At 46.6% G+C, this 11,506-nt stretch overlaps 2 protein-coding genes across 2 annotated transcripts; both read right to left on the bottom strand.

Annotated features, from left to right (window-relative positions):
- Positions 1-731: 731 nt before the first annotated feature.
- Positions 732-4,935, bottom strand: otpa (orthopedia homeobox a). The gene is made up of 3 exons (XM_085926314.1): positions 4,860-4,935; positions 3,702-4,153; positions 732-2,013 (listed from the first exon to the last, which is right to left on the bottom strand). Exons 1-3 carry the CDS (start codon positions 4,933-4,935, stop codon positions 1,531-1,533), a joined length of 1,011 nt encoding a protein of 336 aa, XP_085782440.1. The 3' UTR covers positions 732-1,530.
- Positions 4,936-6,215: 1,280 nt separating this feature from the next.
- Positions 6,216-8,762, bottom strand: tbca (tubulin cofactor a). Its single transcript, XM_085926221.1, has 4 exons — positions 8,433-8,762; positions 7,245-7,350; positions 6,487-6,573; positions 6,216-6,401 (listed from the first exon to the last, which is right to left on the bottom strand). Exons 1-4 carry the CDS (start codon positions 8,483-8,485, stop codon positions 6,321-6,323), a joined length of 327 nt encoding a protein of 108 aa, XP_085782347.1. The 5' UTR covers positions 8,486-8,762; the 3' UTR covers positions 6,216-6,320.
- Positions 8,763-11,506: the final 2,744 nt, after the last annotated feature.

Below are 11,506 nucleotides of genomic sequence, written 5' to 3' on the forward strand. Positions count from 1 at the left end.
CCGCAGAGGAAAGCATTTTAACACGTCACTTTGAGATAACGCTATAAATAATTGTTTTATTGTATTTATTTTATGCTTTAGATAGGGAAAATATTTGAAAACAATTTCTTTTGCGGTGTGTTGATTCATTTCCAATTTCCGTCGAACGCACCGCTAGTCATTCTGCTAGTAGGCAGTAGGTGGCAGTATGTGCCAATCTTACAAATCGAAAAGATTATTATGATTACAAATTTCCAAAAGTATCTATCATTGACGCACTTCATTTGACTAAGACGTCACATTTGTTCTTAACTTGCAGGTGACACAACCTTCAATGACACTAACAAATGCTGAAAAGAGAAATGATCACTTGATCTGGCCAACATGTGATTCCAAATTTGACTGGTATCGTGGGCCCTGTGCGTGACCTTGATGGAGGCTCACATGCTGATTGGTGATTTAGTGTGGATCCACCGCGCTTGTCAGGGCTCGTGAGGTTGCCTTCCACGCGCTAATAGAAAAGCTCAAGGGCGTGCTTGGACGACGAGAGCATTTGAAAATGAGTGACGAGAAGAAGAAATCTCGTATCGCATGATTTTAACCACATACTTGAATTGATTGTTGTTTTATTTCTTTTTCATCGGCTCAAGTTGGTGCACCAAAAATTATGACTATTATTACTAACCAGAATGCAAATATTATTGATTTATACGGAGCTAGTTGGATTCATGATTAATCTTGTTTGTAAAATATGAGCATCAAAAAAGATTGAAAACTCTTTTTAATAGACGATGTGAGAAGAAGCAGTTCAGATGGCTTTTCTATTGTTTGTGTCAAAATAAACACAATAAAAATGCACAGGTACAAAAGAATGAAACAATAACTGAATCACGTGATGTGTCCTTTATAATTCTGAAATGATTTCCATTTTATTGGAATACTTTATACATGGAATTGATAGAAACATGTCCATGAGACCACCGTCGTCATCAGCAGCAGCAGCACACCTGACTGACAGTCCCTTTCTTTTTCATCCATAGTGCCAAAAGTCCACTTTGAAGTCAATAAGTTAGAATGAGCTCAAGATAATAAATAAGCACAAGGGCAAAATGATTGCGCTGTGAAAATCAAAGCTAGAATAAATACTTAAGACATTCTGGAATGTGGATGTTGACGAGTTGAAGCGGCACCAAAACATTCACGCGGACAGAGAATCGGAATTCAGCAGCCAAATGCAGCCGCCGTTTGGCCCCATCTCGGGCGGCGGCCATTTTGTCAAATGACATCACCGTTGCCCGCAGGGTGATCTCCATTTCAGTGGAGCGGAACACATTTGCGTCAACAAACTGTTTGACTTGACTTCCCCTTGAAGCAGAAGTGGCAATTTTAGACCAACTTTTGTGACCATCAGCAACTTTCAAGTGGTGCCAAAACGTGGAAGGAGGACAACTGCACATTGGGTGGGATAAGAAAAAAATACCACATTTCTTTTTTTTTCTTTCTTTCATCATTGACACAGGAATTGGCAAAACATCGGAGTGGTGGGTGGGATCAGGTGAAGCTCATGGACACTGTGTGCTCCAGAGCCTTCCTGCGCAGCGAGGCGATGCTCGTGCCCCGCCACATGTCACTTTCCGGCTGCGGCGAGCCGCTCACGTTGCCGGGGAAGGGGGACTGGTACAGGTGAGACTGCAGCCCGCCGCCGCCGCCCGACATGTTGGACAGCCCCATGGAGGTGGCCGGTGGCGGCTGGAGCCCGCAATGAGAGTGGCCCAGGGATTGAGCCATAGGTGGCTGGCGGCCACCCAAGGCCGGAGGCAGCTGCAGCTGGGACATATTACCGGGGCCCCAGCGCCCGTCGTTGGCGTGGAAGGAGCACAGGCCGTCGCCCATGGCCGCCGCCGCTGCCGCCGCCGCCGCCGAGGTGAACTGCTGCAGGCCGTGATGAGTGGGCAGCAGCGTGCCCGGGGCCCGGAACACGTTGGTGCTCTTCTTGCGCTTTTTCCACTTGGCTCGGCGGTTCTGGAACCACACCTGCATTCAATGAGAGCATGTCACAGTCAACGTTGCAAGGCCTTTAGGATTAGCATGAATGCTTTTTTCTTTCTAATTCAAATCAGTGTTGGTTTTCAGAAACACTTTGCGCCACATCAAAATGATGCAAATGCTAGCGCGTTAGCTCGGCGTGACGGCTAGTCTTGAACTTTGGTAATTGCTACATACAAAAGGCTCCACCCCAACATAGTTGCACTGTCATAAAACTTATATATGTTGTGTCAATTAAAGTCTGGATAGATATTCACTCGACACACTAGATTTGGATATCAATCTAAAATGATCTGGAAATAAGTTATTTGTGAGGGATGACGTTTATAATTTGCGTCACACGAAGCAAGCGCACTCGTCTTTACAAAGCACTTTCGTTAGTGTTTTAACTGATATTTTCTTTTACCTTGTCTGTTATTTGAACGAATTCTTCATTATTTATGAGCACTATTTTATTTGAAAAAAGAAGAAGCAGGCAATTGCACCCACATGTTCAATTGAATACATTTTCATTTGTCTTTCTTTCCGGTTTGCGCACACAATCGAGAAGAAATAATTGGATTTGCAATAAGGCAAAAAGGGGCTTGGCACAGCTAGGTCACTATAGCGCAAGAGGAAAAATGCCTGCCTGTCTAGCCGCGATAATGACTTCCGAAATGAAAGTGAGGCATATTGTGTCGCGTTAATGCGGAGGAAAAGCACCGGTGACAAATGGTGATGAGCTTATTTCCCGACTCGTCGTCACAAGATGGATGGAGGAAGGCGAGCGACATTTGCGTGGAAAGCGGAGCGCCAAAAGCATAACAATCAAACAACAGATATCGTTTGCTATTGTATATATTCCCAAGAATGTCAAAAAAAAAAAGTCACTGCAATATAAAAATGAAGCTCGTCTCGTCATCATTTGACTCTTTCTAATTGTATGCAAATTGCAGTCCAATTGCCCACATAAGAACAATTGCATTCATGATGATGATAGTGATGCTCATGGTTATTATCGGGGTGTTGTTGAGGCCCCCTTGGCTTGGCTTTCAGGATATTCTTATCCATTCTATTGTTCGTGCATTGACGTGCGCTCGATATTTTTACACAGCCATATAATTGTTAAACAACAGTAATCGCAATAATAATCGATTTGAATCAGCAATCCTGCGTCACGTGGTGTTTCTTTTTTATTTGAACCAAATATACGCGCATATATAGGCTCTAAAATATGATCGTGACATCATCATAGTTCTGTTTATGATATTAAACACCTTTTGCAACGATCTGAATCATTTCAAATGTTGTTGACGAAAATGGACTAACTCATCTTGTTTCGTTTCAAATGATTTGATACCGATTTGACAGAAGACGCAATATTTTCAAATGGAGACCACATTTTTCCATTCCATCACTATTTTGTTTTGGCACGTTAGTGAAGTGTGTCTTTTCTTAAATTTAAAGATTTATTTGGCTTTGTAAAAAAATAAAAATAAAATGACGACACAAAAATAAAATACTGTTTTGTTTTTGCTCTGCAAATGTTGATCATAAATGACGATTGCATTTTGTCAACAAAAATGTTCCTTTTCCTCAAACAGCAGAATGACACGAAATGCATTTGCATTTTCCCAACACAAAACGGAATGGAGTTCATTGTCGATGATGACGACCGTCGGCCGGCGTTGCAATACCTGCACTCTGGACTCGGTCAGGCCGATCCTAAGGGCAAGCTCTTCCCGCATGAAGATGTCCGGGTAGTGCGTCTTGGCGAAACTCCTCTCCAGCTCGTTCAGCTGCGCCGGCGTGAAGCGGGTCCGGTGCCGCTTCTGTTTCTGGGCCTGCTGCTGCTGGTTCTGATTCGGTTGCTGCTGCTGACCTCCGTTGCCGCCATTCTGCTGCTTATCCTGCTCCTTGATCACCTGCACCGAGTTTGGGCCTCCCCCGGCTCCTCCTGCCGGCCCGGAGGAGGTGATGTCGTCGGCGGGGAGTATGGTGGCGCCGTTCACGCCGTCCGGGCCCGGGCCCGGCCCCGAGCCCGGGCCCAGACCGAGCTCAGTGGAGTGTCCCGGGTCCTCTCCGCCTCCGGACAACCTGCACTTTAAAGCCTCGCGGTGGCCCAGGAGCTCGGCTGCATCTTTCATCCCTGTGCACGTGCAAAAAACCAAACATCTTCATTTAGCCGCACCTTGAAATGTTCTAGTACTTTGTGTCAATTTGAGCTCAGGCGATTTCCTGTGCTTGCCAACACCCGAAATGACTTTGAAACAAAAAGCTATGGGAAAAAACAAAACAAATGCGTGTCAAACTTGCATTGATTTAATTTATGTGCTATAAATTGACCGAATTTTGATCGATTCCATGTTTTTAATCAAATTAAAATACAGCTAACCTATTGCAGTAGAAGGATTGAATCAAACGTAAAAAAACATATTTGTCCCCAAAGTGTCAACATTTCATTTGTCGAGCAAGGTTTGTAATAGGAAAACTTCTAACCCCAATGAGCAAATATTATTTTCGTACTCTCAGTTGTCCCCATTAAACTGGGAGAAAATTATGAAATAATAAAATAGAAAAAAAGAAAAAAAAGTCAAACACATATATAAAAGTTAGTAGAAATATAAGTCAGGACTTAATATCTGCCGTGGAAAGACTCGCCTTGCGTTCTCCATTCCACCATTGTGAAATCAAATTACGCACCAAATATAATAATAATAATAATAAGAATAATAAGAAGAATTGCTTTTCCAATGAATTAAAGCGCGGTGAATCACATGAAGACAGCGTGCACTGACAGTGACGATCGTGCGAGTGTGTGTGTGTGAGTGAGTGAGTGAGTGAGTGGAGCTTACAGCAGAGTTGAAGCGCCGAGTTGGGCGAGGACAACTCACCCAGGCGAGCATCCAGGAGGTCGGCGTGAGAAAGCATTACGCGCCGCAAGGGGAAAAACAAATGTGTGTGTAAGGGGGGGCGGGCGAGAAAAAAAAACTCTACGTCTATTTAGAACATTTTGTGGTTCTTAAATGAAAGCAAATTCGTTTTGCGCTTAAAAAGACGCCCGCCTTGCATTATAATGCACCTTGGACGGACGGGGAGGCGCCTAACGATCGAGCGGAGCGCAGCCGAGGCGAAGCGAGGCAAGCCGAGGCTCCAATCAGAGGCGAGGGAACCTCCGTCCCCCCCACCCCACCGTAAAGCACCTTCCCTTCAATCCACCCGGCCATGCAGCAGCACTTGGTTCCCCTTAATTGGCTTTGATTTGTACCCCAAATTAAAGTCCAACAAGGTCTTCAAGTGATGCACCAAGCGAAACGTAAGCTGAGCTCCGCTATGCTAACGTGGCCATTTCCATCTACCAAATACATATGGAATAAATTAGCCATCCAAAATATATGACTAGAATAATCATACAATAAAAAAAGTGTGCATCATTGCATAATAACCAGGTAGAAAGTGAACATTAGCATGAGTAAAGTCAATCAATTTTATTAGGTTTATTTCGTTATAAAAATGTCATGTTTGACGCACAATTCCCCACCAAAAAAAAGATATCCTCAAAGATAATGAGATGGATAAAGAACTAAATAAAAAAAGCCTTTGCTATTCACGTTTTTACATCGAGGATAAGTTTATTGAGAATAAAGTAAAACAAAAAAATGCACTTATAAGGCTTGAATCGAGATATCTAAATGTTTTGTTTCTACATTTGAAAACATATATGTATTCTTACTGTGTATATTTTAATGGAATTTCTTGCATTTATTTGAATCCGTGATTGAGGCATTGTCATCATCTTCAGTTAAATTGAGGTGAGAAATAGCTGGGCTAAGAAACAAAAATGTTCCTATCAACAGTAGTCTTAATCCAAGCATCTTTCAAGTCAATATTTCATCAAAATTGATACATAAATCAGATATGTATATACTCAAAAGGCATAGTCTTTCTCCTCTGTGAAGATCAGCTCCTATTTCTTTTTGTTTTGACCAGTTCAGCTTTACACTGCCCCCAAGTGGCCAGAACGAGCAATTCAATGTCCATTCAAAATGTGACAGAACAGTGCAACTGTACAGGTTCCATTGATTTCTGTCATATGCAAGAGCGTGTCAAGTTGTTTGGAAGTGAGAGATGTAAATCTCCTAAAAAAAGACTATTAGAGGACATTAGTTCAGGACGGGATGCGGTGCAGAAAAAAGACAAGACAAGACATGTATATTGCAGTCACTGCAGTGTATTTATGTGGCAACATCATCAGAACAACAAGACGGCAAAAAAAAAAAGAAGAAGAAGGGGGAATGAATATTTGACGCAAGACCTCACACCTCCAGCTTAATGGAGTCCAACATGTTTTTGGCTTCTTGGTATTCTTCTGACTCTGCCAACTCCTCCTCCGCTTCCTGAAAGGACGACAAACGGTTGGCTTCTTTTAGCAACAATGTTGACGTACGCTAACGAGAAATCGGACAACGTTGGACGACTGACCAGCAACTGCTGCAGGTCGCCGTGGGCGATGGTCATCCGACGTCGGCTGTCCGGGATCATCATGATGGTCTCCTGCAAGCTGGCCATCTGGAAAACAGCAGCCGCCTTTAGCCCGAATATAGCGCCGCGCGTTCAATGCTAGCATTAAGCTAGGCGAGTTTCTTTGCAACAGATATGTACGGTCTGCGTGAACATTTTGGAGTTTTGGTCCCGTTAGCGCGACTATGGCGCGCAAAGCTAAGTGCGAAGAAAAGACACGGCGCCCCCTGGCTGCGGTGTGGAATGATCCCATCGGCGGCGGGATAAAAGATGACGCTCGACCGGCTATCGATTCCATGAAAACAAAGAAGCTCTAATCCATCCTGCCTGAGACGCATCATCTCCAGCTATCATCCATCTGGCCTCGCCATTAAGGCCAGTCAAGCGTGCCGCCGCCGCCGCTCGCGCGCCCGCCCGCCCGCCACCCGACCGCCGCGCTCTGAATGAACAAACAAAACACGCTTGGAATTTTAACACCAACGGTAAACATCGTTGCCGCCGCCTGAGGAATAAAAGTCGAGGGAATTGGACCTGAAGTGATTGCCGTAAGCCGCTTTGCGTTAGCGTAATGTTTACGCTAACTTCCGCTAGGCCGTGTTTCACGTTGGTAGCGATACGACCCATCGAAGGGGTTGACTGCATTAAAAAAAATAATACTAATCTTGAATGTGTTCTCAGGTGCATTGTTGGTGAGAGACAGCACCAGACGTGTAACATACGTGTTGCTTGATGAGGAAAACGTCGGCCTCCGCCGCTTTCAGCTGCTCGATCTTCTCCTCCTGCTCCTTGGCCTCCGCCTTGTAGGACGCCTCCTCTTTGGCCAGCCTGCGCACACAATTCATTTGCCACGTGTCAGTGTATGCATGTCTGCATAACACTGCCCCCCGGTGGCCGAGGTGTGCACACCGCAGGGAGCAACACAAGGAAGTGAAGGAAGTGACGTCAATTACGCCTCATCCACAAAAACACGGGATGTGTGTGCAGTGCGCGCATGTTTGGAACAGACACCAAAACAAAAAAAAGGGTGCATCGTTTGAATAAAAGCCAAAGACAGTCTAATAACAAAATGTCGCCGCCTTCCAATGTTAATTTCTTATTCCTCACCGAGTCAGAGCGCCGGCGGTCGCGGCGGCTTTTAAATAGACCTGCCACCTCCTGCCTAATGGAAAAGGCAGCTCGCTGGAAAATAGGATCACCCAAAAAAAAAAAAGGGAATTAAACTCGGCCCATTGTATTTTAGAGGCGGTGTGTGGCCAAAGAGCGCAATGACAAAGGCAAATTACTCTTGTCGTGTTATTAAGGGCATCCCCCTCACAAAAACTGTGGAGAAAATCAAGTTAGAATAGGAGACGAGACAGAGCAGACATTTGTAAAGGGCGGACAAGTAGAAAAGCTGACGCTCTCACTTTAATCTCTCTGTGCTTGTGCAAATGTGACATCATTTCATTGGGAAGGGAAAGGGGACACTTCTTAGTCTGAAGGAATCGACGACTCCGGTGGCAGTGATCCATGATTCATGGGACACGTCTGCGGCCCAGAATGAGCGTTCCTCAACACATTGTGGACGTTGTCAAGTACGAGTCACAATGGATGCAGAGCGTCGGTGTAGCTTGATGTTAGCCACGCGGGAGCTAACTCGTAAACAAATAGCACATGCGTGCGTACAAGAAGCCACAAGCGACGAGAAGACAAATACAATGACAAAAGGCAAACAGCGCTGAGCAATAGTAAATACATATTGCTGCGTCCAACGGGCCTGACCAAAGCACCGGAGGGGGAGGCGAAAAGCCGTCGGTCGCAGTTACCGCCTGCTCTGCCGTAGAGTCCGCCTGTCATCGCGGCTAAGCTAACTACCCTGCTAGCCGCGTCATCGTCGCGTTCCCTGATGGGAGGGAGAGCAAACTTACCGCTTCAAAACGCCGGTTTTGATCTTGATCTGTCGTATTCTTGGGTCGGTCATGGCCGCGGGTGCTGACGGTAGGTAGAAGGAGAAACTGTCGTTCGTTCGCGGCGTGCTGGAGTGGAGAGACGGAGGGAGGGAGGGAGGCAAGTTAGCGGCAGCGCAGCGGCAGAGCAGCGGCAGGCAGGCAGGCAGGCGTGACAAGATGATGGCAGCGCAATCGATCACAGGAAAGACTCGATCACCAACGCGAAAGCCGCACAAGACACTAATAGAAAAGACTTTGCATTGTTCTTAGTAAGATATGCGCCATGAAAGTCTTCCAAATACTAGTTGGGGTCATTTTCACTCATGATTTGCTTGGGTTAGCAATGACGTCACCGCTCGTCAACGCAAACGCGTCTCTTTTGGCCACCAATTAAAATGACACGGTATGTCGTTTTTTTTAACGTTCCACTCGTTTTAAAGTGGCTCATCCCCATCGTCTGATTTCTTTGGCACGAGATCGCATGCATGGAAACTTATCGACTTGCAGTCACGCGATGGAAACACTCAAGGCGCTGGCTGTCGATGATTGTTCTTTTCCGACTTTTCCAAACTCCTAAATGGTGCGATCAAGCTTTTGCCAAGTGCACGCGAGCTGCTGGACTTAATTGATATTGAGCAGGGAGGGGGTGCCGCCACTGGCTAATTTGCGGTTTAATCAGCGTTTGTAATGAGACGCTGATTAGCGCAGGTTGGAAATAAAAGAGAATTACAAGGAACGTCTGTCGGAGTCCAGTGATAATTCACTGCTAATTGTCGCCATTAGAGGCAACGGGATGGATGACTTTGGGATGTTGGAATGAGACAATGAGAGACACCTAGCACCCCGTCCCACCCCACACTGCGATCGTTTTGGATTTTCAAAGACAACAGCTGTCTTGATGTGGGAGCGAGCGAGGCTCGGAGCGGCCACGGCACGCGCCTCCTCGGCCGGCCCACCGCCTGAATAGCAAATGTGAAATTAGCTCGAAATGTGTCCGGGAAGGCCCTGGCTCAATTAGCGCTTAGCACGGAAGCAGAACTTTCTCTCTCTCACACACACACACATCCATCCTTTCCTTCCTTCCTTCCATCCTCCCTCCCTCCCTCTCTTCCTTCGTCTGAGTGTCTCAATAAGTGTGTTGGTGGCGCACTCGTCGACGTGAACAGATAGCCAAAATGTGCGCGAGCGCACACACATGCGTGCATTCATCACGTCAGCAGAAGTGTCCGTCCATGATTACCTCTTCCGAGCTTCCCGGCAGTGCGTGCGAGGGAAGGCGATGGGGGTGACGGGTGGCTAAATGAAACTTTGGAGGGGGTCACTGCTTTTGCGGGTGGGCGGGCTATTCATCTTCCTCCGCCTCGCTCGCTCGCTCGCTCGCTCGCCGGGGGCCAGCGGGTAATTACCTCTCGGCGCGGCGCGCTGCGGCGCACCGCTTCATTATGTCCGCACGCACGCACGCACGCATGCACGCATGCACGCAACCTTTGTAATTGCAGACGGGGAAGCAAGCGTGCATGCGTGGTCGTCGAGCGTGTCGGGATGTAAACAGCTCGCACGCGCAGCTGAAGCCTTCAGCGTAAGCCGCAAGACTTCAGGTCAGCGAGCAGCAAATGGCTGACACGTCCGAGCAGAGCAGAGTAGAAAGGAGTGATGACAAGAAGGAAAATCGGAACTTCCAGCCATGACTGAGCCAATATGGCCGCTTGAAAGCAAAATATGAGACTTCCTGTTTTAGCCTTCTGCTGACCTCTTTCTGACTTTGCAGGCATCACTAATAATCGACGGCTTGAAATCAAAGCGAAGCCTAACGGAAATGGCCGCCTGCTCGCTCGCTCACTCGGCCCGTGCTGTCTCGTGGCTGGCTGGATAAACGTTTGTTTTGACGGGCGGGGTGGGGGTCCGCGGAGGCCCCGTGTGTCCCTGACAAGATGAATGTTGTGATGATCCAGAGGTTTCACCGGAGGCGCTCAACACGCCCGTTTGGCTCCCTGAGGTCCACTCGGAGTCGACACGCTCACACATACTTTGTCACCATGACAGCACTCGGCAAACTTGGGAAAAAGGAAGTCAAACAGAGTCCGTCCACCTTGAGCGCCGGCCGACGCTCGTGACCGGAATTTCTGTTTTGACAAAATACATTTCTAATATTTTTAGATGAGTCTTTTTTCATCTGGTATTTATTTTGTAACATAATTGATCAATTCAAAAAAAACTTACAAAATATGAATCATGTTCAAATGCAAAAATGTCAGAGAAAAAAAATTGCAAATGAAGCCTAATGCCAAATTTCAATATATTTATGGATAAACACAAACGCATTAGTGACATCATTTGAATCCAAATCACAATTGAAGTCATGCACAAAATAAGTTCAATCACAAATCATTACTTTTGCCTTCCCCCCTGTTGAAGTTATTGTACTGCAGTATTATTTTGTCCGCTCGTTTGATTTTCCAAATTTCAATTTTGTCCAGCGGTCCGAATTGCTGGCCTCGCTCGCGACCCCGAAGGCCCCGGCGTGAGCGGGCGGGGAAGGCCTCCTTACGGGAGTCATAAAGAAGGCGAATCAATAGGGCGTGCCGTGGCGTGGCGCCGAGGTGGCGCCATTCATCACGCCGCTCGGCTGACGCCCGTCGTTCATCATGCTCAATGAGGCAACAAATAGGAAAATGACCATTTGGATCAAACACATCTGCACTCATCCGCCCGGGCGCCTGCTTTATTCCCATTAACTACGGCCGTAAAATACGCTTGTTGTTTTTTCCCCCCGCCGCCGCCGCCACGTTTGTTTTTGGGAAACGTGTTTAGTTTTTTCTTTTTCTGACTCGCCACGGCCACTCGGCACGCCGCCTCTCAGGGAACACCGCTGTCGCGCCGACCCAATTACACAAACCGTCAAGTCGATAAAAAACGGAATACAACGCACACGTGTGGAGAGCTTCATAATCAATAATAATCTAAGAAGACATCACAAGTATCAATAAAATACGCCAGAGTCACCGGAGATGTCTTTTGCTAGCCAATGGTTTTGCTCTGACAAACCAATCGGA

Source organism: Syngnathus leptorhynchus, chromosome 12, assembly GCF_054491065.1.
Source record: "Syngnathus leptorhynchus isolate UIUO chromosome 12, UIUO_Slep, whole genome shotgun sequence".
Classification (NCBI taxonomy): Eukaryota; Metazoa; Chordata; class Actinopteri; order Syngnathiformes; family Syngnathidae; genus Syngnathus; species Syngnathus leptorhynchus.